The following is a 26,719-nucleotide window of genomic DNA, read 5'->3' as shown; positions in this document are numbered from 1 at the left end:
TGTATTTGCCTTTGGAGTAACCGCTTTTCTTCTTTTCCTTCCACCTCTTCTAGGCAGAACAGGGCTGCTTGCTGATCTCTTGCCCAGTTTTGCTGTGGAGATTATGCCAGGTATTCAGTCATTTAACTCTGTATTTGCTTAATTTGCTACCCCTCCATCTGTCTTGCTTCTGCATTAGTTACTAATTGCTCCTTTAACTTATTTGCACATTTGTCTATATATGTCTGTGGTATTTTCCAGGATGAACTAAGCCCATTGGAAGAGCCTTGAAACTGTATTCCTTCTGTTACTAGGCCCTAAAAGAATAATGGTGATTAAAAATAGGCTGAGATGGGGCCCCAGTCCTTGTATGTCGGGTATGCAGGCCCTTTGACAGTCTCAGTATCTTAGTTGCACCCAGTTGCTATAAGTATCTTTAATGGAGTTGTTATTTATCTGCATTCCTTGTTCCCTAAGTTTCATGTTTGAAAGTGAAAGTCGCTCAGTCATGTCCAAGTCTTTGCGACCCCATGGACTATAGAGTCCATGGAATTCTCTAGGCCAGAATACTGGAGTGAGTAGCCTTTCCCTTCTCCAGGGGATCTTCCCAACCCAGGGATCAAACCCAGATCTCCTGCATTGCAGGCAGATTCTTTACCAGCTGAGCCACTGGGAAGCCCAAGAATACTGGAGTGGGTAGCCTATCCCTTCTCCAGCGCATCTTCCTGACCCAGGTATCGAACTGGAATCTCCTGCATTGCAGGCGGATTCTTTACTAACTGAGCTATCAGGGAAGCCCAAGTTTAATATTTACCCATTCATTATTGTACAACCATGTTACTTGGAATTGCCTTTTATAACTTCACCAAAACATTTTTTCAAACCTTATGAAAGCTATGTACCCCTCCTACCTTGAAAAGTACACATTTACAGGTCTATATTGCTTCCTATACAATCTGTATTGCTTTGTATACAATAACAAAGCAATTACAAAGCAATAACAAAGCAATTTAGGACTTTTTGACCTCCTAATTCCCTGGGGTCACTGACCCTATGTGAAGGACACCTGCACCAAATGCACACCTCTGTCTTTTTCTGTAGCTTCTTTTGAACATATCAGCTAGACAAGCCAGCAGTAGTTTGATGCTGCACTATAGCCCATCATGGAAGGAGCTCAGAGAGAAACAAGAATGAACTATGGGAGAGGACATATCCAAACACAGAAAGTAGAAAAGGGTGAGATTCAGTTTTGCTTTGGAGGGCTTCTGCCAAAGGGTTAAGAGCTGACTAATAATTGAGAGCAACAGAAAAATATAAAATAATCCTGGCGATTGTTTTAGACTTGATTCAAGTTTTAAGAAATATTCAGAGTCCTCACAATTGAGCTTCACTCTTCTGTGAAATCTCCAGATGCTTTCCCATTAGCGGCTTAACCCAAACACAGACATTCTTCTTACTGATGTTGATCCCAAGATCACAAATAGATATTTCTTTGTGATCCACCTTATCCAGAGTTCAGTCAATTTGTACTTATTTTTTCATCAGAAAAAAACCCACAGTGTTACACTGCATTGCTTCAAACTACATGTTGTATCTCCAACTCCCAAGGAAAAGTTAATGTCTTTCTCATATCTGGTCCTGGTCCTCTGAATTTCCCTCCCTTCTGACTCCAAGAATCCTTTCATGGCTAACATTTTTTGTTTCTCCAGGGCAACCTGCTAGTCTTTAATCCTTGACTGCCTGACCCAAGTTGTAGCTACTATACCACACAGCTCTTCTAGTCCTCAGGGCCCATATCTATCTCAGGTCACATTGTGTTATTATGTTAGTGCAAAGGCAAGGCCAAAGCCTTCAACTATCTACTGTCCTCAGCAAGAAGCTCTTCCAGAACATTCTGGCCTTCTCACTTCCGCCCTGAAGAGAGGGTGACCTGGTTAATTTGAGTGTATTTCTATTGGGTGAGTGAAGAGGGACACTTAGGAAATCGAAGTTGTGTGTTTTCTCTGAGAAAATTATGTTCTAAGCAAAGGTCAAATAACTTTATCATTATCACAAAACCCTTTATCTAACGAAGATGTCATATTCTCAAGCTCTAAATGAATGTCCTATTTTGTTGAAGAAATATTTAATAACTAAAATTCAAACAAAATAATGTATACTTGAAATTGGTTACAAAGGGATTTTTGGTAGATGGTTTTCAATCAAAATGAATTGCTTTAATCTTTTGCTTTGAAAGGAAATCATGGCTCATTCCAGTCCATCCCAGGCTCCCAGCAGGACATTAGGTCTTATAGCCAAGTCCCAAAAGCATGACATCAAGTCACTCGAGGGCCACAGTCATTTTTATCTAAGCCAGATAGAATTTGTTTCCTTTCGCTTTATCTGTTGGATGGGCAAATGAATTAAATTCATATTCAGTCTCTGGCAGAGCTGTGAAAATAGCTGATGTTAACAAACATGATCAGATATACACATTAGCCCTTGCTGGTCATCACAGCCTGAACCACTTTAGTCCGTGGCTCTGCTGGCTGTGTAGTGTGGTCAGCCTGCCTGTGATCAAACCATTCTTAGGGGACAGGGACAGCATTTCTCTATCAGAGCCTTTGTCTCTATAGTTTTTTCTAGGAAATGGTTTTAATCTCAGTTCTGATGCTGAGCACAGGAAAGGCATCAAGAGGCAGTCAGCAGAGAAAGCAGATGGCTACATAAGGGACCTGGACCGCCTAGAGGTGTTCTGATTTAGACCACATAGACACGGAGAACTTTTTCCCAGGACTTACACTATTAAGTGATAAGATTAATTTGACTACAAAAGATACGTATTCATGGAAATCACCACTCTATAGCTCAGCAAGCAAAGTCCCCTGTCCCCAGCCAGGGATTTCTCTGCTCTTGTCCCCTACCTATTCTGACACCACAGTCAGTAAGGTAAGCCCTTTCCCTGGGAAGGGGCCCTGAAATTGCTCCTAGCGTTTCATAGTGGACATGATGTGTGCTCAGTATGACCTGGGTAACTGTCCCTGCCCTCCACGCCCCAGCCCAGCCCTGGGAGGGCCTGCACCTCTCAGAGTCAGAGCCCCTCCTGAGTCTGGGGGCTCTGTGCCCCGTTGCACGCTCCCTCTCCCAGGGAGGCCCGGCGGGGCCGCCGCGAGTGCAGGTCTCTCTGTGCATCCCTGCAGAGTGGGTGTTTGTCGGCCTGGTGGTCCTGGGAGTCGTCCTCTCCTTCGTCCTGGTGGGGATCTGCTGGTGCCAGTGCTGTCCTCACAGCTGCTGCTGCTACGTCCGCTGCCCATGCTGCCCCGACTCCTGCTGCTGCCCTCGGGCCTGTGAGTAAGAAACGCCGCCTTCCACCAGCCAGCTCTGTGCCCTGAGCGCCTCGTCCGCCACCTGTCCTTCCACCCCAGAACGCATCATCCCAGCCTGCCCTCTGCTGGGAGCCCCTGACTTCCTGAGATGCCCATTCCCGTTTGCCTTCTCACACACAGGCACCTCTCCATGCCTTTGATCCACACTTACGTCCCTGCATTTGGAGTTCTCTTAATACTACTGATGAAAGGAAGGGCAGGTTCAGGATGGTGAGGTTGTGGGGTAAGGCTTTTGCCCTCTCCTTGGGCATCTAAACTAGAGAACACTTTTCTCTGGCCATGCCTCTCACGTGCAGAGAACTCTTCTTTTTACCAGTAGCATGTGCAAAGTACAGCCTTTGGGTCCCCTCCAGCCACAGAGGAGTCTTATTTACTCCTATGACAAAATGGTCCACAAAGGAACTCGTCCTCATTTGGGGATTCACAATTTTACCTCCCTGGCAGCCCATATAGGCATTAAGTTTGGCACCCCTGCCGTAAACATCTTGAAGGAGAGAGAGACACAATATGTATCTTTAGTATCCTTAGGAACACTGCGGATTCTGTGAGGCATCAGGTTATCTGCTCTGCTTTTGAACTCAAAGAGCAGGGCCATGTGTCAGCGCATGGCTGGCTTCACCTCTCTAGAAGAGGTTTGGATCCTCTGGGCAGTCCGAGTGGTAGGCCTCCTACAGAGGCTGAGGCAGCCCACATTCAGGGTGGTTGAGAGTGGGCTGCTGCTGCCCCAGGGGAGGCTGCTGTGACAGCTCCCAGCACCACTGAATTACTCAGTTGCCAGGTACTACTAAACACTATAATCCCTTATGTCACTGCTGGAGGAGTCCAGGAGAGTTGGGGAGAGTGCTTCCAATGAATCACGTCAGGCCTAGTAGAACACACACATACATACGTGAGCCCACGCCGGCGCATACATCCAGGAGCTCCCTTAAGTGCATCCTCAGGGATTCTTGATGTGAGGGTTGTGGAGGGTGGAACGATGTAATCTCTCTTGCTCTTCATCTCCCTCCACAGTGTATGAAGCAGGGAAAGCAGCAAAGGCCGGGTACCCTCCCTCTGTCTCCGGTGTCCCTGGGCCTTACTCCATCCCCTCTGTCCCCTTGGGAGGAGCCCCCTCATCTGGCATGCTGATGGACAAGCCGCATCCACCTCCCCTGGCACCAAGTGACTCCACTGGAGGAAGCCACAGTGGTAAATGCAGTTCCAGACTGTCCTGCCCCATGCTCCTGTTGGGCTTCCGTTCTGATTCCTTGCTGATAAGAACCATCAGCTCAGTGATGCTTCTGTGGACAATGAGTATGTCCATTCCGGAAATGGGATCCTGACAGCTGGATCAGATATCTCCTGAAATGCATGTCAAGTTTGCCAAGGGCTATAGGACATAGTTGCCCCTTGCTTTCTTCCTGGGCCCCACAATAACTAAAATCATAAGAAAGAGAGACAATGTTGATCATTGTCTCTGAATGTTGATCCCTGAATGTTGATCATTCAGTTAATAAGTAGTTATCTCTTTCATGCCTAGTGCTCAGGACTTTACCGGGTCCTCTGAGGAACACCCAGAGTGTAGGACATGGTTTGTCTAACCAGCAGTATGGCCCAACCAGGCAAAGAGAATGGACCTTTACTAGACAATTAGGTGCTACAGTGTATGTACTGGGAGTTCAAAGAAGAAAGAGCTGGAATGCTTACAAAGTCTTCAGGGAGGAGGTGAGATTAGACCCAGGCTTAGAGGAGTGAGAAGGATTAGGAAAGCAGAGACACTCACAGGCCAACAGAGTGGAAACCCAGAGCTAAAAGAAGAGTGTGTGTGTTTGACCAGCTTTTTGGTCTGGCTGGCAGACCATGGAGGAATATGGTGGAGCTAGAGTAGGCAGGGCCTTGGAGGCCCCCAGAAGAGCCTGGGTTGGTGCCATAGTAACTGAGAACCCCTGCAGCCAGGCTCCTGAGTGGCAAGGTGACGTGCTGACAAAGTGCTGAGTAGACAGAGGAGAACCAGAGACCTTGAGCCGAGGTGTGATGGATAGGTTTCAGGTGGGACATTATGATGCAGACAGAGGGAGTTGAGTGGTAAATCTGAGAGACGCTTTGACAGAGCAAGCAATCGGATGTTGGAAATCTTTAGGATGAGCCCAAGTTGTCTAGTGGTGTATATCCTAGACAGAGAAGAAATAACTGGTAAGGAGAGTTTATTTGGATGATGATTAGCACCACTGAGGGCATGATAAATTTGTTCTTATAGGCAAGGGTAGAAGCGTATAGGGGCGTTAAAATGGAGCTTTCCGGGAGGCAATCTGAACAGGACTATACAGAGTACTAACAGTCAGAACTGTGTACGGAATATATTTAGGAGGTGACTTTTAAATCCCTAGATGTAAATGAGCCACAGGGTTGGTGAAACAGAGGTTTCTCCCCTGGAGGGCTCTGGACAGACGTCAGTGGGAAGCGGGGGAGAATGTCTAGTTCGTTTAGTGACCTGTCAGTGCTCCACCATGGAAGGGGTGGGTATCCTCAGTGAGTAATTGGTACTTGTGTTTTTTCTCTCTCAGAAACTATTAGTAGAATTCTGATGTATGACATCGGGAATGAGTCATAGACTGAGAAGTAAAAGTTAATCATCAAGGACACACAGGGCATTAGAGAAATAAAAACAATACAGTCCATTTTTTCCAAAGGATGCAGAGGGCAAAAGAGGCATTAATAGGACTTGTCTCTGCCTTTTTCTCCCAATCTTCTTTCTCTTTCCTTCCCACCAGGACCCTTTCCCCTTAGTTTTTACTGAGTAGATTCTCTTAATAAAATGACTATTATTTATAGGATGGCAAATACTTCTCTCCTGTTTTCAACTTTTTTCCAGTTCCTGCTTGTTGCAGTTCAATCATTTTGACTCCATCCTGCCATGCTAACCAACTGTAGTTAGAAGGGACTTAAAAAAAATAGGAAAAAAATATGAGTTCACATAGTGAGAAATTCCAAGGTAAGGTGGTTCTGGGGTTGGTTAATGGAAGAGTTCAAGTGGCATCACTGAGAGACCTGCTTCTTTCCATCTTTCGTTCAGCATCCTGAGTGCATCCTCTGTTCTGGACTAGTTCCCCTCCAGACCCCATGATGACTACCATAGTCTCAGATACTATATGCATTCAGAGATGGAAAAGATACGCTTCTTCCTTGTGCTTCTTTGCCCAAGAGGGAGGAAAGCTTTTCCATAAGTCTCCTTCCCTTCCAGCAGACTTCTACATGTCATTTTATTGGCAAGAATTATGTCCTGTCTCCATTCCTAAACCAATTGACTTGGACCCACCAAGACTCATCTCTCAGGCCAAAACACCTATTCACCTCAGAAATGTACAGTCTGTTAGCCAGGAAAAAGGGGAGGATGCACAACCAGCTTTGGCCACAGCTAGTCTGGCTCATGTTACCTGGCTTACTGAGTCAGAAGTGAATTCTTCATGATCCCTACCAGGTACATTTCTGTACTCATTGTCCCATGGACAGAATTACTGATGGCATTTAGCTATTTCTCCTTTAAGAAAGGTGGCTTAAGCCAGCATTCCATGTAGGTTGTTTTTCAAAGAATGTTAGAAGTGTTAAGAAATGCTGATTTAAAAGATGTAAATTTAGCCTATTTTATATTTTTATGCTACTTCAATTTTAGGGTAATCATCTAGCAGCAGTAATTTTTCAGATTACATTTGTACACAATACTCTTTGAATGTTCTGTATAGTTGAAAAGGCATCTTTGATGAGCTATATATAGTATAGCCAGTTAGTTACCAAATGGGGGAGAGAGAAAAGGAATCCTGACTCCTCCTCCCATTCTTCATAGCAGCTATTTATTACCTCTTTACAAAAAAAAAAAAAAAAAGGACTGTATCCTTCTGCCCTTCTCTGGATCCATTGCTTTGTCAAGGTTCTCTTTTTATTGAATCTCCAAATCCCACCCCATTCCCACCTCATGTGTCTGGCCTTTCCTTCTTTAGTGACTTCTTCCTGTCAGCATTCAATACATGCTCAGATCTCTCGCATAAAAACACAACAATTTGCAAAAACCTCTTAGTCCTCTAATGCTGTGTCCCTGTCCACGTTCCCCTCTTCACAGATAAACTTCTTGATAGAGTTTTGAATATTTAATGTCTCCTTTTCATCTCCTCAGCTAACTTGCTGTCACTTTTACCTCTCCAAAGACCAGCTCTTGCGAAGACTGCCTTATTGCTAAATCTAATGGATGCTTCTCAAAGCTTGCCCCCCTTGACTTCTCAACAGCATTTGCCACCCCTGATGATACATTCATATTCTTTGCCCTCCTCAACACTGTATTTTGTAGCTTTCCCTAGTCATTTCGCTATATGCTGGCTGTTCTTCTCTGCACATCCCCTAGATGTTGGTGTCTCTGTTTTGTCCAAGGTCCTCTCCCTGGGAAATCTTACCTTGTGCATGGCCTCAGTCATCATCTGTATGCTGATGACTGCCAGTCTTTATGTGCATCCTCTCTCCTGTTCCTCAGTCCCACATATCCAACTGCCTTCTGGACATTTCTACCTGAATGTCTTTCAAGCATTTCCAATTCAACCTCTATCTAGGAAAGGGAATTCATCTGCTATTTCTCAACCTCAGACCAACTCCAGCATTTCTTATTTCAGCGGATGGCACTGTTATCCACCTAGTAGCCCAAACTAGAAGCAGGGACTTGATCCTTATCCTTTCCTGTTCCTCACTTCTCTCATCCAATTGGTCACCAAGTCCTTCAGATAGGCTTTCAAAATAACTTTGAATTGGACCATCTCTACTCAACTATCCTAGTCATTGCTGCCATCATCTCTTCCCTTGCTTGAATCCATTTTATTTTCATATCTACCTGGTCTCCACTCATCCTTCTTACAAAAGAACTGAATAGGCAAGTAGGGTTTTAAAATGTCATTTTTCAAACTAATAAGGATATATGCCTACTGTATGTATACAGAGAATATGCAAATTTTAAGCATCACTTCTCCCACAGCTGAGCTGCTCTCACCCTGGGGGTGGAATCTGGCAGCTGTTCCATTATCCATAAACAGTCTTCCTTAGCTTATTAAGGTAGGACAGGAAGAACAAGGCTATATACCCATGGATATCTGCCTCAGACACTTTTGCAAGTTCTACAAATTGGATTTGGTGTTAAAGGGGAAATTAGCTGAAAAATAGTTGAATCTTAATTGGATCAGAATTATCAGCTCTAATCTTTTAATAATAAGAATTTTAAAAATTTGGCATCAAAATGAATATCCCAATATTCCTTCTCCAGTAAAAATCAAAGTTGGTGAGGCTAGTAAATTAGAGGAGCTGAAGTATGAAAACCACACCAACCAAAGGACTTGGACCAGGCTGAAATTCAAAACAGAAATAAGTCTTCCACTGAACCTGAACTGAAACATTACCAGGAAAAAAAGTCATTTTCCAAAAAATGCTGGTCTTTGGCCAATAAAGATATTTATTGTAGGATATTTGTTATTAAATATTGTAGGATATTTCTTTTTAAAATATCACCACACCTCAGAGAGTTCTCTGATCTAAATTACAGATAAAAATCAGCCCGACACCATTCTGTTTTCAAATCAAGAAAAATTTAATGAATGCCTACAAATTTTTTCTCAAGGAGTTTACAGTCCAGCAGAATGGTTTTGGGGGGCTTGTGAATGGAAATAAAATGAGTGAAAAATAGAAAGGAGCATGTGATAAGACTGATCTCTGATTTCAGCTCAGAGAAGGCAAAGGCTCATCTGCTTGGAGGGACCAAGAAAGGTTTTCTGATGTTTTCTCTGCTCTCTGTGACACAGAGTCAGTTCCTACCACAATGAAAGAATTAGTTATAGTGTGCTGCCCAATCGAATTTACAGCTTTTGATTAAAAAAGAAAAATCTTTTCAAGGGAGAAGGGCCCAGCTTTCCAACTGCTGAAACCAGACGGACGATGCCTCTGGAGTCTACCAGCGCTCCACTCTGTCCTTTTTGACAAAGGAGACTGATTTAGATTTCTGAAATTATGAGCTGGTGTGACTGAGAATAACAGCTGAAAGTACTGGGCTGGCCTAAAGGTTTGTTCAGGTTTTTCATAAGATGTTACAGGAAAATCCAAACAAACTTTTTGCCCAAGCCAATACATAGCACAGTGATGTCTCTTTATATTGCCAGTACTGAAAGGCAAAGCTGACATCTTCATCTGAGACTGTAAATAGTTACTATAACTTTTCAGAGGCATGATAACCTATGCATACATGATCAATCTGTGTCATAATTAGGAGCATAAATTGTTATAATGACACAGAAAGCAATCTAAGCTCCAATCCAAGTTGCAGTTCAGGGAGATTTCCAACTGTTGCTTGAGGTGGCAGCCTTCTCTCACCACCAGGGGACAGCTGGGACATTGTCCCATATAGCAGTACTCTTCCCCCTTTATCTAAGTATTACTGAATGTCTGCCTTAACAGTGCTTCACACATTAAGAACACCTAGATAAAGACACAGCTGCAGGTAGAGTAGACCCCTTCTTTAAGGCCTGTAAACATGCTCCTTTTCTTAACTAAAAACGTTGTTGTTTACATTCCCTAAGTTGTGTCCAACTCTTCTGCAACCCTATGAACTGTAGCCCGCCAGGCTCATTTGTCCATGGGGTTCTCCAAGCAAGAATACTGGAGTGGGTTGCCATTTCCTTCTCCAGGGGATCTTCCTGGACCAGGGATCAAATTTGCATCTCCTACACAGGCAGGTGGATTCTTTACCTCTGAGCCCCTAGGGAAGCAGACTAAAAATATAATCATCAATAAAAATAACAAAACTAAACCTTTTGCCTAAACCTTGCTGTTCCCTCAAGCTACCATTCAAGGCTTCCCCTTCCTGTTTAAAATTCTCCAACAAACTCATCACATGTCTCTTCTGCCTTACTTTGTAATTCCTTGTAATACAGTTTCTATTCCTGATTTTCCTTTCATTCATTCATTCATACAAACTCACATGTTTGGGGTGTCTGCAGTGTGCTAGGTTCTACGCTAGGTGCTCATAGATACACAGAGAGAACTGGTCCTTGATCTCAGGAAGTTTACAATCTAGAGAAAGAAATTCTACTGTAAATAATCTTTCTTAAGAAAGCATTAACCTCACACCCATCCCCAGGCTGGCACCACTTCAGCTCAACTAAACATACTATGTTTGTTTAGGAATATACTCTGTGTAGAGCACCATCCTGGGCTTTACACTGAGCTAGAATGATAAGCATTCTTTTCCCTCAGGAATCTTTCAGAAGATTAAACATTTATACAAATCATTTGAAACAAATAGGAATATATTAAGGGACATATGATGAAAGTTCAAAGTAAATGATTTGTAATTTGGGGGTTGAATAGAGAGAGAAAAGAGAAAACTTTTCTAGCTAGAGAAAAAGAAAGCCTTTTGGATGAGATGTTTGTGCTGCCCCTAATAATTACAAAGAATGCAAAGTGCTCCACTGAGTTGGTCTTTGTTGTCTTCTTTCTTTTTTTCCTTTTTTGGTTTATGTATTTGTCTTCTCTGACTTATAAGATTATTTAAAAGGTGAAAATTATTAGTTGTATTTTGTAGACATGAAAACTGAGTCCTGGATAGGTCACCACTTATTTGAGGTCCTTGTGGCCCACAGGGTGCCCAGTTCCCCACTCCCCAGCCCTGTTTTATCCATCAGACACAAATGCCACAGAACAGACATAGCAGTTCTGTGGAATAATTGCATTTTAATTGAACTGTCTGTGCCTCTCTGTAAACGCCTCTGCAGAGATGGGAGGGTGCGGAGGATGATAAATAAAACCATTTCTGCTAATAATTGCTTCTGCATAAGGATTAAGGATCTAACCTCTGGGAGAAGGTGTCACTAAAAAGCATGTGTTGAGATTCATTAATTTTTTAAGTAATTCCACAGTTGAAGCTGCAAGTGGACTGCCCATCCTGTGCTTATGTAGAAAACCAATGCACCTGCAAATGGGTGTGTGGGCGTCTTCCCAGTTTTCAACACCAGGGCTGTGATTAGAGTCGGTGAAAGATGATATTTTAATCTTCCACATACATGCTTGTGTAGGGGGCTATGTCCACAGCAGGGGAACATAAGCAGAGAGCAGAGAGCAGAACGCAGAACTTTCTCCAGAGACGCATGCAGTTTGGTTTCTTTATGGCATTTTCCCTGCTCTGGGAATAGAGAATGTTGTGGGTGGGTCATCTGCTTCCATCCCCATTGTATGGTCCTGACTGGCCACATGGTAGGATAGTGCCTCGGATGCCCAAGGTCCACCTCTGGGTTCTTCCTTTTTGTCTTCCTTTTGTTTCTCTCTGCTGCTTCTGGCCCCAGACTCCAGACAGACAAGAAGCCCAGTATGGTTGGGCTTCCTTCAGACTACATTCCAGTCCCAGCACTGCCACTTATTGCTGAGCAAGTTATAAAGCTTCTCTGAACCAAAGTTTCCTTGTCCGTGAAATGTGGCTGCTGACAGCTAACTCCTTGTGCAGTTTTGAGGACTCAGTGACCATGGAAGGCATGCAGCACAGTGCCTGGCACGTTCCAGTGCCCGCGAGTGCTGTCTGCCACCCTTGCTGTTCTGTCCCCACCCCAGTCCTTTCTCTTTCTTGCTTTCTCTTTGTCTTATCTGTGAGTATTAGATCTGCCTGTGTCTGATCACCCTTGGGGCTGGTATTGCATTAGATTGATGCTTACGTGATACCGGGCTTCAGCAGCCTTTGTCTCTGACACCATGAGTGATGAGAATGTGGAGGATGGTATTCTCTCTCATGCTTTATTTTTGTTTTGTTTTTATTAAGCCCTGAAAATAGCACCTGCCTGTAACCACACTGTAGCAGGTTGACTTAATCATGTCTAAAATATGGTATTCCCTTTCCTAAGGGGAAAATGCTAAAGAAATAATAATGGGACCATAACTAGTAATCCATGTATTCTGCATTTTATTTTGTTCTAATGTGTGTAAAGCCTGAAATCTAATATTAGCTCATATGCATCACCTAGTTATGGAATTTTTGTACAATCTCCCAGGCAACTACAGGTTTTTAGGCCACCTGTGTGAAGGTCTCTGACGTTTGGCTATCTGTCTTAAAGCTACATGTGCTTCCACCAAGTGAAGGTATGATCCTCAGGCTGTAGAGTGATCTGTATCCCTAGTCTAGAAAGTGGTCTTTTTTAGTGTGAGTATACTCCCCCATACTTTGAGAAGATGATCTTTAAGTGGAGCAGTAAGAGGTCAGGAAGTAGGAAGGAGAGGTCAGGTTACTGGAACAGAATTTTTTGTTGATGTGCCAATCCTCCATTCTAATGGAGCCATCTGGTAAAGGGTATGGTTCCATATATAGAAGAATAGGTTACTATTTCTGGGTGATTTCAGAAAGAGCTGTTATATCTGGGACCCATGTTTTCACTGGTAAGTTACATGGAAGTCACCTTTTCCTGACTTTTTTCAGCTTGCTATCTTGTTTCTTTCTCAACAGTTCGCAAAGGTTACCGGATCCAAGCTGATAAAGAGAGAGACTCCATGAAGGTCTTATACTATGTCGAGAAGGAGCTGGCTCAGTTTGATCCAGCCAGAAGGATGAGAAGCAGATGTGAGCATCTGTTAGTTTTATGTGATCTGTGCATCATGCTAAAAGGGATTTGGGGGTGACCATACATGGGGAGCCCTCAGCTTTCAGGGTCAGAACTAGTAGGAGTGCTGGTGACACCACCCTAAAGAAAGTAGCTTTGAGTACACGGAGGAAAGAAAAAGGGGTTCTGGTATGAAGAATAGGGTGGTAACAGGGAACTATATTCAATATCCTGTAATAAACTATAATAGGATTAAAAAAAAAAAAGAATAGTGCAATCATGTACCATCTTGGCTTCTGTTGCCTCTTTCCATGGGGCAGTCGGTATTGCCGGGCTGTGCAGTGGGGTTGGAACCATTTTATTAAAACAGCCTTTCCCTACTACTTCCTTTAAAATATATTCAAAATAATGGCTTACAATGTGGAAGCTTCAGTATCAGTTTTTCCAACATGAAAGGCCCGGTTTTTTCCAACATGAAAGGCCCTAGCCTCGAATGACAGTCCAGCTGCCAACTTGCCATATCAATGAAAGTAAAAGAACAAGTCTGCCAAATGAATCTTGTAAAAAAGATGCCTACATTCCTTTCAGATACCCAGTGGCAGAGACTGAGGGGCAAGCAAAAAGTCAAAAGCATGTTTTACTTATTGAGTCTGTAGGCAGCAGGGCCCCAACCCTTAACTCACCCACAGACCTTGGAGACTTTGCAGCTGACATAGCTGATTCTTGATTGGGACTCCAGATTACTATCTATCATGAAAAGCAACACAGGGCAGGTCTGACATGGATGGGCTAATTACCAGAGGTGCTGGCAGGACTGGGAATGTGGTCACTAGGCTTCTCTCTTTGAACCCTCCTTGCCTTGGAACCAACCCGAGACTCAATGGCATTGTTGGGAAAACAGTCCCAGACTAGAGGAACTTTATTCAGATTAAGGACAACATATTCCTCCCAGTTTGCAACTCTAATTTCATCCTGTCTGAGTTGCATCCATTGCTACCTCCTCCCACCACACTGGCTATAAAAAGACCATCTCCAGATTGGAGTGTCAGGAATGCAGATGTCACTGCGCTTGACAAGCGAGTTGTAACAGTGTTGTCATGGATCCCTGTAAGGGGACAGACAGTAGAGATAGTCAGAGTTCCTGGGGAAAGAGCCCATGGAGGAAATTTGTGAACTCACAGCTCAGAGGAAAAACAGAGGTTAGAAATAAAGGGTAGATCTCAGTTTAGGTGATGTCTCCCGTCAGCCTGGATTAAAGTGGTCTCCAAAGGCCTGGCTGGCCAGAAGGTAATGACCAAGGAATCTTAGAGTCCAAGGGGTGGTCAACAGATGAAGAAACAAAAGCCCAGAAGGTTGAAGTGACAATATCAGGACCACAACCGAGGTCTGCAGATTGCCGTCCTGTGCTTTTCTGCTCAACTAGAAACTTTGGAGCCAACTGTGGATGGTGCCATGGCTGCAGTAGCAGTTTATATTCAAAGATCACAGCCTTCTAACTCTTAGGACTTTAGGATGTTGGAGCTGGAAGAGACTCAGATTGTTGAATCTACCTCGCTCATTTTATGGAGGAGGAAAGGGAGGCCGAGAGGGAAAGTAACCAGTGCCAGTACTTACTGCCAATGCCAGAATTGGAGCCCAGAGCTCCTGGAACCTGCAGGTTCACATTATAATAACTGCACAGAGATGAAGTAGAAATCTAAGTTCTCCTTACTTTGAGAGGTTCTATCCCTAAAGAGCAAAGTAAACCCTGGGGTGGATCGTGGCCATGGGATAGTCTTAAAGATCTCATCTCATAAAATGAGCCACACATAGTTTCAGGTGTGGCAAAGGAGAAATAGATTCTGTGAGAAATGGGAGTTTCAGGGTCAGGCCCATGAATTTCCCAGAATGTGTGATCCTCATTCACCTACTCTTTTTAAGTAGGGGGTTACTCTGGGGATATTTTAGTCTGGAATCAGCAAACCACAGCTCCCAGAGCACATATGTTCCACCTCCTATTTTTGAAGTAAATTTTCTTGGAACACAGCCATGCCAATCTACTTGTCTTATCTATGATTCCTTTCATATTGCAATAGCAGAGTTGAACAGTTGTGACAGTAAGACTTGCAAAGCCTACAGTATTTACTATCTGGCCCTTTACAGGAAAAGTTTGCCTCTCCTGCCCTAGAGTTCCATTATTAGGTGTCTCTGAAGTGGGGGATGTTGATGTTCATGTTCACTGTGGCAGAAGTTTCAGAACAGCATACAGCCTGGACCATCCATCATATGAATGGAGAAACATCTCTTCCTCACTATCTGAAGAGATGAAAAATGTCCATTATTCCCTGAAGTTTAAGGCAAATTCTGAGCCAATAATGTAATTTTTCAATGAACACACTGGGTGCATTTTAAAGTTCTCTTCTGTATGGTTCCCAGAAGACTGGAATTCACTGGCATCGTGAGAAAAGGAAGAATCTAGATTTTATTAATCAACAGGCTCTGAGTTATTTCCCTTTAAAATAGGCAGGCACTAGACCATTCTCCTTGCGAGGAGGAGAAGACTTAGATTATAATTCAGAACCAACTGATCACATGACCAAACTGAATGGCATTCCTGGGCAGCCCTGTGTCCTGGTCAAACAGGACAAGGAGGTTGTGTTTATGGCATGCAGGGAGGCCCTCCCTTCGCTTCAGGGGTGGGAACCAGCAAAATTCCTCTGCTCCTCTAAGGACTGTTGGGGGTGGGGAGGAGATAAGGTAGAGGGGAACCTGACGCACACTTGTGCTTCCCACATCTGATCTTAGTGTACCTCTCATTCGGCAGCCAGGCCCTACTCCTTATAATTGTTGATTTTGATAATAGTTTGAAGTTCAAAGGATTTTTAGAAAACAAGTGGATTCAGTTACATTACAAATAGATTTGCTAGATTTACTTTTTAAGTAATGTGAAATTCAATCCATTTCAAAGTTTTATAAATAAATAGTTGTGTTTTTTTTTCCTTTCTAGAAAGGTCCTTATTCACAAGTGCTTTTGTGAAAAGCTACTTAGGCCACCCTAAAAAATGAGAAAGTTATGACCATCCCCTCCCTTTTTACATTTTTGGGCTGGGACCACAGCATAAGTGGAGGCCCATAAGCCATAAGTGCAGCCTAACCTTCCCCTTTTCTTCCTACACTTCCAAACAGCTATCCTGGCCATCCATGGCCACATATACTTGGAATAGTCTGGGGCGTGAAGAGGTCCACTCAAGCCACAGCAATGGACTTGGTACTGTTCAGGGAAAATATTCCAGGTTCCTGGATGAACCTCCAGAAGCAGGGTGTGCACACTCTCTTCGTCCTGTGGACTCCGTGCTCTGTGGGGAGGGGCACAGCAGCAGCTGGGATGGGGTGCATGTGAAGCACGGCATGGGACTGGCTCTGAAGGCTCCATCTTGGGACGCAGATAACAGCAGGGAAGATACTGTGATCCATGGCTTTTCTCTCTTTTTGCTCCTTTTGCCTCATGCCTGGGATCATGGCTCGTCACTGATTTAAACAAGAAGAAGCAAAACATTTGAGCAAGGATGATGATATACTGGGAGGAGACCAGCTGCAGAGAGCCTAAGTTCTGGAAACCCTGCCTTAGGTGGAACAATAACAATTGTTTTCCTATTCCAAGAACAGAGCATGTGGGAAGCCTCCCTCTCTGTAGGCAACTAGGCTTCCAACTGAAGCCAGTTCCTGCTGAGCTGAGGAACACAAATACCAGTAGTTCAGGTCTACAACCCACCCTGGACAGGACTGAGACCCTCGGGTGGGAGTTTCCCAAAGCTTCCAGTCTTAGCCCTTAACCAAGTTCCTGATCTGTCCTCCAGGTAGAAAGCTCTGTCATGCTTCGTTTTTGTCCTTGCAGATAACAACACTATCTCGGAACTCAGCTCTCTGCATGAGGAGGACAGCAGTTTCCGCCAATCTTACCATCAGATGCGAAACAAGCAGTTCCCTGTGTCTGGGGACTTGGAGAGCAATCCCGACTACTGGTCAGGTGTCGTGGGAGGCAGCAGTGGGGCAAGCCGGGGGCCCTCGGCCGTGGAGTATAACAAAGAGGATCGGGAGAGCTTCAGGCACAGGTGAGGTAACTGTGGCAAGGCAGCTCTGACGCTGGGCGCGAGGAGGCAAAAGCTGGGAGGCAGGATGGGTCTGAGGCTGCAAGGATCTGAGAACGGCTCTGTCTGCCCTTCTAGGTTATCCTGCCTCATCTCTCTGTGGCTATTGAACATCCCTTTCCCACATGTATTAAGCAAGGGAACACGAGGCACCATGTGAAGAAGTAATCAGTCAAGGTTCTTTGAAGAGGGTACTCTAGACCCCTTAATGAACCCTGTTGACATTTCTCTGCCCTTCTCATGTTTTATCTTGTAACCTCTAAAAGACCCCACCCGTCATCTCTCTCATTTTTGATCATTTGTTTTGTGAAAGGTCAAATGCCAATTATACTGTTGGATTTGATTCTCATAATTCTGAAAGGCAGGTACTATTAATGTCCTCCCTGTTTTAAGTTGGGGAAGCTGAAACTTAAAAAATTCTGAGGAACTTACACAGGGTCATGTGGTCAGTGAATGTGAAGGGACAAGATGTGTGCCTGGTTTGGTGTGGCTGATGCCCACTGATAGCGCCTTCCCCACTCACCTGTCCTTTATATTGAAGGACAGTAGATATGCTCTTCTCTCAAAGCACCAACTGCGGGGTCCCTCTGGCCTGCTGCCCCGCGAGGTAACCTGCCCTCCGCTCTGAGGAAGGAAAAGGCCTCTGTTTATCACCAAATATCACAGGGCTCCGTGGGCCACAGCTGTTTGGACAGCAGGCCACATCGCCCATGCCGGCTTTGAGGGTGTGAGAAGTGAGTCAGGAGGCTGTCAGCCAGAGGGCATACCATAGTGGCCAAAAGGTGCCCCACGTGTGTTTCAGCACCGTGTAGATCACAGAGTAGTTTTATTCACACAACCCCTTAATCCTTAACGCTAACTCACCAGATGGACGGACGCCTTGACTTGGCTGTGATTCTGAGGCGTGAGAGGTGCCTGGGGTCATGCATCCAGCCAGGAGCAGAGCCGGGTCTCGGGCCGCGCAAACTCCTGAGCGAGGCCCGACACATGGGATCCTTAGATCCCAGCGCAAGCTCCCTGCCTCGCGCGTCTGACAGGTCTTGGGTACCTGGGCCTTCCAAGGACTGACCGGCGCCTCCTCTGCCCGCAGCCAGCAGCGCTCCAAATCGGAGATGCTGTCCCGGAAGAACTTCGCCGCTGGGGTGCCGGCCGTCTCCATGGATGAGCTCGCGGCCTTTGCCGACTCCTACGGCCCGCGGTCCAGCAGGGCGGACGGCAACAAACAGGAGCTCCGCTGCGGGAGCCGCTTCGAGCGCTCGGAGGCGCGGGCGCACGGGGGCCTCTACGAGGACGGCTCGCTGGAGTACTATGGGCCGCGGAGCCGCAGCCGGGAGCCCCTGACCGACGCGGACCGCGGCTGGTCCTACAGCCCCCCGCGCCGGCGGCCGCCGGACGACGCGCACTTGCCGCGCCTGGTGAGCCGCACGCCGGGCACCGCGCCCAAGTACGACCACTCGTTCCGCGGATCCGGGCTGGAGAGGCAGGTGCGGCCGGAGGGCGCCAGCCGCGGCGGCAGCCTCGAGACGCCGTCGAAGCTGAGCTCGCAGCTCGGCCCTCGCAGCGCCTCCTACTACGCTTGGTCGCCGCCGGCCACCTACAAGGCGGGCGCGCCTCCGAGCGACGAGGAGGACACGCCCGACGACACGTTGCCTCCCTACAGCGAGCTCGAGCTCAGCCGGGGCCCGTCCTACCGCGGCCGCGACCTGCCCTACCACAGCAACTCGGAGAAGAAGAGGAAGAAGGAGACACCCGTGAAGAAGACGGTGAGGCCCAGGCGGCCTCCCCGGGGGCCGGCGGGCACAGTCGCCGTCCCGGGGCCGCGGGGCTGGGGAGGAAGGAGAACAGAGCGGAAGGGCCTGCCATAGATGCGCAGACGCCGGGTGGGGCCCGGGTGGAGAGAGCAGGCCCTCCTGCTTGGGGAATCCGAATGTGAGGCTGCTCTGTCCCCCACCTCCTTCTACCCAGGCAGCACCAGGTGAAGTAACTGGACTTGGAGCCCGGAGCGTTGAAAAAAAGCAGAAATAGCAGATATGTAGGTGCAGCAGATTAGCATTAATGGCCAGCTTTAAGAAGCATTTGGCATCAGGGATTCTAGGGGTCATTCCCACCACAGGCCTTGAGGTGGGACTATCTATGCTCTATGCATGCTTATATGTGCGCTCCTGCCTATCGCCTCCTCCCTTTAGAGTGAGGGTTTGTAACTTGCATCAAATGCCGGAAGAGTCCACGTTCCAGAGGTCAGTAGTCGTTGGTATTTGTGAAGGACAACTCACTTCTTTTTTTCCTTTGACGTTTTATTGAGTGTAAACTATGCCTGTATATGTGAAGGAAATCTTTCCATCCCTGCCCAACTCATTTGTCTCTTGTGTAAGTGGCCTTATTTAGACTTTACTGTTTTCTCTCTAAATGCCAAGAGCTGCCCAGTGAATCCTGCAGCCGCCTAATGTGAGCTCTGAACCTCAGAGATTGTTGGCGGACAAATCACAGGTCGTTGTGGGTTTCCAGGGCGCCTCTGTGCTCCAGAGGCCCTCTCCAAGCCTGGGTGCTACAGCCTCCTCTTCAGTTACGCTGCCTCTCTCGTCGTTTTGTTTTTCTCATGGTTCCCAGCAGCACGTTTGCTTTAGTGTATAATACAGGGAGAGAACATGGACATAAAAAGGTTCTGGCATGATTATTAACCCCTCCAAAACAAAACCTGCAATGACCCAAGTATTGTGAGTAGAGAAGGAACTTACAGGTGATGTCAGATTTACGGTGCACCATCCACACCAACTGTTGTGAAAGTGTAAACATTTTAGATATCCCTAAAGGGGTGAGAGGTTTTTCTGTGGTCGTGGAACTAAGTTCTATGAGATGCATGTTGGCTTCAGCACCAATTGAGGCTTAGGGGCAGTAGTCACAAGCTTAATGAAATGTCCTAAAAGTCAGAGTGTGCTAGGCTCTGCACAGGTGTGGATTCTTCCCAGAGAGCCATTTGTTGTGTTTCTTTAATCAAGCTTTTTCTGTTCTTTCCCCAGAGTGACTTTCCAACCAGGATGTCCCTTGTGGTCTGATATTTGTTTTCAAGACAACTCTCTGAATGACTGGGAATTGGAAACAGAACACGGGAACAAGACACAAATCCAAGAGCCAGCAGGCCCGGGACCTTCTTGGGCCCCCACCTTGGAAGATTTGCTGATCTTTGCTTTGGCAAGGGATGGGGGGGCATCCTTTAAGGGAGGCTGATTCCAAACCTCAGTGCCCATCTAACTAGTTTGAGAAGCTTATCAAGAAAGCAACTACAGGTGAACACATTCCCACACATGGAGTTTATCACCCAGAGTTCATCTTGCCCTGTCTCCTCCCTTAGCCAAAGCAGGATTTCTTTTCCATTTCTGAAAGAGAGTTAGCTCTGGACTGCTAATCTCCAGATAATACCTGTGCTACGGTCTGCTTTTCCATACCTCCTGTGCTGTGCTTAGAGACAGAATCGATTACTACTATTAGAAGGCCTTTACCCACAGCAGAAGGTAGCTTCAGGCAAAATACACCTTTTAGCCCCATCACTTCCCAGTCAGTAGTCAATGACTATTGTTACACTGCAGTCAGGCCTGTGGTGAGCTCAGTGACCATGACCCGCCGGACAATCACAGAAATGACTTCAATTTGCTGTTCTGAATGACAGTTCTTGACTGGAACAAAACAAGAGCTGTCAAAGTGGTATTTCTTTCTCCACTCTGAGAACATGAACTGCTTTTTCTCTTTTGTCATAGCGACGTGAGTCTTGGACATCAAGGGCTCTTCTCGTCCTCCCCTTTCCTGGGCTGTCCACAGGTTGGTGCCACACACAGAGCCCCATGTCCCTCTGCACTCTGATTAGGTTATCATCAGGTGCCTTTTGATAAATGCTCAAGATACACATATGAAAGAGAAGAGGGGGAAAGAAAAGAGGAGAAAAGAATAATGCAAAAGAAAGAAAAATGAGAAAGAATCTAAGAAGAAAAGAATGTATGGTCTCACTATATGTTGAATATGGGCCATTTCCTCCACAGGCTCCGTTGGCTCTTCTGTGTGTTTTATACTTCATTTACCATGAGTTGTTCCTGCCCATCCCAGTTTCATCATTCCAGAACACTTGAGTGTGGAGCAGGCATCACCAGGCTGCCACTCTAGATGCTCTTGGGAGATGAGGGATACTGCTTTCTCAGGAAGGAGCACTTCCTACTCCGTGTGTGCATGCTAAGTCACTTCAGTCGTGTCTGACTCTTTTCAACCCCATAGACCATAGCCCTCCAAGCTCCTCTGTCCATGGCATTCTCTAGGCAAGAATACTGGGGTGGGTTGCCAAGCCCTCCTCCTGGGGATCTTCCCAACCCAGGGATCAAACCTGCTTCTCTTATGTCTCCTGCAGTGGCAGGTGGATTCTTTACCACTAGCACCACCTGGGAAGCCCTTTTCTACTCCCACCCCTGCCTAAAGGATAGATTTTGCCTAGGTCTCTTTGGATTTCATAATTTGTATAGATTGTTTAAATTTTTTTAAAAAGCTACAAACTCTTCCCTTCTCATCAAGAAGTGCAATCTATTTCTCAACCCCTTGAATTTGGGATTGGCCATGTGATTTGATTTAGCCAGTGGCCTAATAACAGATGTGACAGAAGTAGAAACTGACAGATTCTTGTGCATGAGGAAATTTGTCCTCTTTTGCTGCTTTGGGGAACCTTGTATCACCACCAGGTAAATTAGCCTGGCTGGCCTGCTGCATGATGAGAAAAAGGGCCCAGTTACCCCCATCACCCTAACTGGCAGTCTATCAGCTCTCAGCTGATTGCAAACATGAGTGATCCTAGCCAAAACCAAAAGAAGAACTGCCTAGCTGAGCCCAGCCCAAATTGCTGATTGCAACTCAAGGCATGAGAAGCTGGTCCACTGTTTAAATGTTCATTTTTCTTCAAGGAAAAAGCTGACCTTTTTTTTCTTGTCTGAATATTTAACCCCCAAACCCCAGACTCTGTCTAACCTTAGGTGACTGCGAGTCCCTACTTTCTTGGACAGACTTTTGTCAAAGCTGTCCACCCCACACTCTTGTGATGGGATACTTGTTTAGGTCAGATCACTGGTAGACAGTGTTGCTTGGTCTCTCTGTCCCTCTGCTTCAGCAGTGCTCCATCCTCTGTCTGTGGATCCATGGACAACTGCTGAAGAAAGTTTCTTCTGAGCATCTCTGGTCTTCTCTGGAACCACCTGACTGGGGCTAGGCCCTTTTCTCAGAGTACCATTGGACTAATGTCCATTTAATTCATGGCATTTCCAAACCAGTTCTGTGTGTGCAATGAAATAAATAAGTGGCTGGGTGAGGGTCAAAAGGATGAGTTGATATCATTGCTGGGGGTAGAACTGGCCTGCCAAAGGACTTCATAATGGCCTTGGCCTGTATGAGTTGAACCAAGAGGACAATTCAGCCCACTGCTGGCACTTCCAAGGGCTGGAAGACACAAGCCATAACCCTGGTGCTGAGTTTTTAGACTTGCTAGTGTCCTTGTCGTCCGAAAGCCTAGGTCTCATCTGTCTGTTTGGGCCCCATTTCCACTGGAAAAGATGATTAAAACACCAATTCTTAGTCACCAGCTTTGGATTTTAAATTGCTCAGGCAATTTTGGAGAATCTTGGGTAGCTGAAGTAGTTATTATTTCTTCATACTGAGCACTGTGTCAGGCTATTCACCACCAAAGAGCCCCATAGCACCAGCTGCAGAGACCAAAAATACTGCTTTCGTTAGCCGGGGGCCTTTGTGATTTTGGTGAAGGGAGCCATGGGAAAGAATTAAAATCGGAAACCTGAAGGCAACAAAACTACCGGCAGACAATAAAAAATACAAAGATGATAACAGGCTACTGAAATAACCTGGGTACATGGGACCAGGTTATCCTCGGAAGGGCTGCGTACATCACTCAGACCTCCAGGTTTCTGGTCTAGAGAGCAAACAGTCATTTCTGGGAATGTGGACAGGAGACAAGTCTGACCGGACAAGTAAAGGCAAAGCTGGCCACCCTCAGCATCCTGGCTTTTCTCAGCACATCCCTCTGTTCCTTTTCCCCCGACTAGTCCTGTGTGGAAAGTGCTTACACGTGTTCGCTCCCTTCCTTTGTTTTATTGGGGGCAAGAGATTAGGCTTGTGTAAGGCAAGATCTCTGTCCACGCATGCGTGTGTGCTCACTCAGTCAGGTCCCATTCTTTGCAGCCCTATGGACTGTAGCCCGCCAGGCGCCTCTGCCCTTGGGATTTCCCAGGAAAGAATACTGAAGTGGGTCACCATTTCCTCCTCCAGGGGATGTTCCTGACCCAGGGACTGAGCCTCATCTCCTGCGTCTCCTGCTTTGGCAGTTGGATTCTTTACCACAGCCACCTGGAAAGCCCACTCTGTCCATGGGGACCCTGCAACTGAATAGAGGAAACAAGAAATCCCCAAGAAAGAATTGGGAGATTTTATACGTATAATATGAAATATTGCTATGGATAAATTACAACAAACCCAGAGAATTAAAGTTTTTTTATTTAAATGGGTATATTTTGATATCTAAGTGTTGTGTGTATTTGTCCATTCATCCTATTTAAAGACATGCTTAGTGATCTGAAAAGCCAGTATCAAAAATCTGAGCTGAAAGAGATGAGTTAGAATGGGGAGGGGTGAGAGGCAGAGGGCTGAGTAGGATGATGCTGGAGAGTGTTTGCCTGTGAGTCACAGCTGAGTCAGGGACGTGTTGGATGAGGGGGCAAGGAGGCAGGTGCCAGGTAGATGAACTTCTTTAGTTTCTCATGCAGAAACTCATGAGGAAGCTGGGAGCATTTGCCATGGACCTGGCGCTCATGGGGTGCTCTCCATCTGCTCCTCCAGGGGTTCAGTTCTGCAGCCATGGAGTGTTGCTGCCCACCTTCACTCACACAGGGAATATCTTGCAGAGATGATGGTTCTCCCGTCTCCCTTTCCACACCAGGCAGACTGTGCAAACTGGGCATGGGAAATGGCTGTCACTCTAGCCTAAGAAACATCTAGACCTAGCCACACCTGTAAATATTTCTAGTCTGAAAGACTTCATACAGGTAATCCAGTCAGACCTTAGGCAGCCTTTGAGAGAGGCTGAGGCCACTGATTGTGTTGTAACCCAGCCCCTCTTTTCTTTAAAGATGGAGAAATAAACCACTGCTGCCATTAGTGAAGTCAAAAAGCTAACTGAGTCTTTTCTTTTGGATTAGCATTTTCCCAAATTGTCTAACCATATGAGTTACCTGATTGCTGCTAAAAATGTAGTGTTGGGCCCTGCCCAGAAGATTAATAGGATGGGTCTGGAGCTAGGATTTGTACTTTTAACACGTATTTCAGGAGAGTCCTGTGATCACATGTATTTGGAAAATCTTACACTAGATCATACCTCATCATGTGCCCCAAACACAGTCCTGAGGGTTCCTTGGGTTTCGAATATGTTTCTTCAGATGTCCTGGTGCAGCCGCTCACACTCCCTTGGGCCTGACAGTGGCGAAGCCCCCAGCAGTCTCACTAGGATGGCGGTGACTGGCTTACCAGGGTCCAGGGGTAGGAGCACTGTGCAAGGCAGAGAGAAAGGATGTCTAGGAACCCACCCTAGGAGGCTGTTCCCAATGCTTCCAGTCCTGGAGTAGAGATCCTGTCATGACAGTCTCAGATCTGACAGGAATTGCAGGTAACTTTCTCATTCCCCTGATGTCATTCTGAGCAAAACTTAGATCATGAATAGAAAGAAACAAGACCTTGGGGGAATGGCAAAAAGAAATCATTTTTTGAAAGATTCACATTGCAGCCTGACTGGTCAACACTTTCTCCTTAAAACCCAAATTGAATGAGCAAACATAATAAAATCTATGTTACATATCCTTCCAACATTAGATTTAAATGTTGCCACAATCTTAAAGGATTTTGAAATTGATTTACAGAATGTAGAAATCCAAATTCACCAAAATGGGAGCCAGGTACTTAAAAAAAGTGCCTATTTTTTTCCTGTCAGGATCCTTCCTCCTTTTCACCTGGAAAACTGTTCAATGAAGCTTCGAGTAAGGGACTCTTAATGTGAGGATGAAGCAAGGATAGTGTGAGCTGCTTTAAGCAGCAGCTTGAGTTTTAGCACTGCCGGAGGGTGATAGGAATAAAGTTTGTATTTTTTCTATGGTGTATTACTGTTTACAAAACACTTTCACATGCATTATCTCATTGATTCCTCACAGTGACCTCTATGGTAAAGGCAGGGTGGATGTGCTGGTCCCATCAAACATAATGTAAAACTGAAACTGACAAAGGCCAAGTGATGTGCCTATTGTCAAATGACTTTTTAAATCGTAGAGCCAGGGCTTCTGACTGTCTCTCAAGGGTTCTTTCCAATTCCTGCAATACTTGTGGGACTGGAATCAGCCCAACATCTGGGAGAAGAGTCCTGGAGGTGATGCTCACTCATGACATCACTGGAATGAACCTGTGGAGACAAGTGCTGTGGGTTCTTCATCTTGCCAAGCATCGGCCCTCAAATCCTGCTGTGAGAGGAAGTCAGTTCTACTCAAGGAGACTTTCATTAGCCATGCTGGAGGTGAGAAAAGGTTTTGATAAAAATGTGCTTTAGATTTTAGAATCCTTCCTGAGAAGGAATTTCTGAGCCAAATAACAAATTCCTGTAGACTCAGAATTCCAAGGCTTGGGGTGAGGCTGGATATAGGTCCATGTAGTCTGGCCCATTTCTTTTGGGAAGGCTAAAAGAGCTGCAAATAGCTTGTCTCTTTCCTTGGCTTCCAAAAAAGTCACTCTATATTAACAAGTGTATTAAGCACTATCCAAAAGCTTGAAACTTTTCTTTGTGGGAATAAAGGACAAGGGAATAGAAGTGACAACAGGACAAGAAAGGTCAGAAAGCCGCTTCATGATAGTTGCCTGCCCAGTTGTTTCTGAGCCTTGTCTGTGGCATCAAAACTGAAATGTCTGTATCACTGTTGCCCATGACTTTTTTCTGTATCAGACATATAAAGTGAATTTTGTTATAATGTTTAAATAAAGCGTTTTCAGCTACATTGGTTATTAAGAACTCATGATTTATCGTAACTGTGTTTAATCATGATCTGTCATTAAATGATCTGAATAGAAAAAAAATCATACAATACATGACCTCCTCAGATTTTCTTAAGTACTGTAATGGAGAATGAACACTGCGGGACTAGAGGCAAGTACTGACAAAGTGCAGTGTATGTTTTTATAGATTTTAATAAGCTTTCTGTGGCCACTCTCACCAGTCTGCACAGACTAACACTCAGGAGGTGAGGAGTGGGACAGATGATGGGACAATGGGGTGGTTCTTAGTCATTTGCAAAAAGGGTCCAAGCATTTGCCTGCTAGAAATGGCACTTGGGGAAGGGGAGAAGGAAACCGTCTTGGGAAGATGAACTTCTGAGGAGGTTTGGAAAATTCCACAGCATCATAATTTAGAGAAGGCAGCTTAAAACCTTTAGCAAACTGAAAGTTGAGTGTTAGTCACTCAGTCACGTCCAACTCTTTGTGACCCCATGGACTGTAGCCCGCCAGGCTTCTCTGTCCATGGAATTCTCCAGGCAAGAATACTGGAGTGGGTTGCCATTCCCTTTCTCCAGGAGATCTTTCCAAATCAGTGATTGAACCAGGG

The 26,719-nt window shown here is 45.6% G+C and overlaps 1 protein-coding gene across 4 annotated transcripts in view; it reads left to right on the top strand.

Moving 5' to 3' along the window:
• ILDR2 (immunoglobulin like domain containing receptor 2) overlaps window positions 1-26,058 on the top strand; it is a 68,175-nt gene extending 42,117 nt beyond the window's left edge. Inside the window, exons 4-10 of one of the 4 annotated variants that reach the window (XM_065946192.1) lie at window positions 54-110; window positions 3,159-3,305; window positions 4,356-4,532; window positions 12,829-12,942; window positions 16,797-17,013; window positions 18,140-18,812; window positions 20,067-26,058. In XM_065946192.1, coding sequence (XP_065802264.1) covers window positions 54-110; window positions 3,159-3,305; window positions 4,356-4,532; window positions 12,829-12,942; window positions 16,797-17,013; window positions 18,140-18,812; window positions 20,067-20,102 — 1,421 coding nt within the window. In that variant the 3' untranslated portion in view covers window positions 20,103-26,058. The remainder of the gene's footprint in view (window positions 1-53; window positions 111-3,158; window positions 3,306-4,355; window positions 4,533-12,828; window positions 12,943-16,796; window positions 17,014-18,139; window positions 18,813-20,066) is intronic. The other 3 variants (XM_065946198.1, XM_065946207.1, XM_065946216.1) reach the window with 3 other exon arrangements.
• The last annotated feature ends 661 nt before the right edge of the window (window positions 26,059-26,719 follow it).

Source organism: Muntiacus reevesi, chromosome 1, assembly GCF_963930625.1.
Source record: "Muntiacus reevesi chromosome 1, mMunRee1.1, whole genome shotgun sequence".
Classification (NCBI taxonomy): domain Eukaryota; kingdom Metazoa; phylum Chordata; class Mammalia; order Artiodactyla; family Cervidae; genus Muntiacus; species Muntiacus reevesi.
The sequence above is the reverse complement of the archived record's forward strand: the minus strand, read 5'-3'. Positions and strand labels throughout refer to the sequence as shown.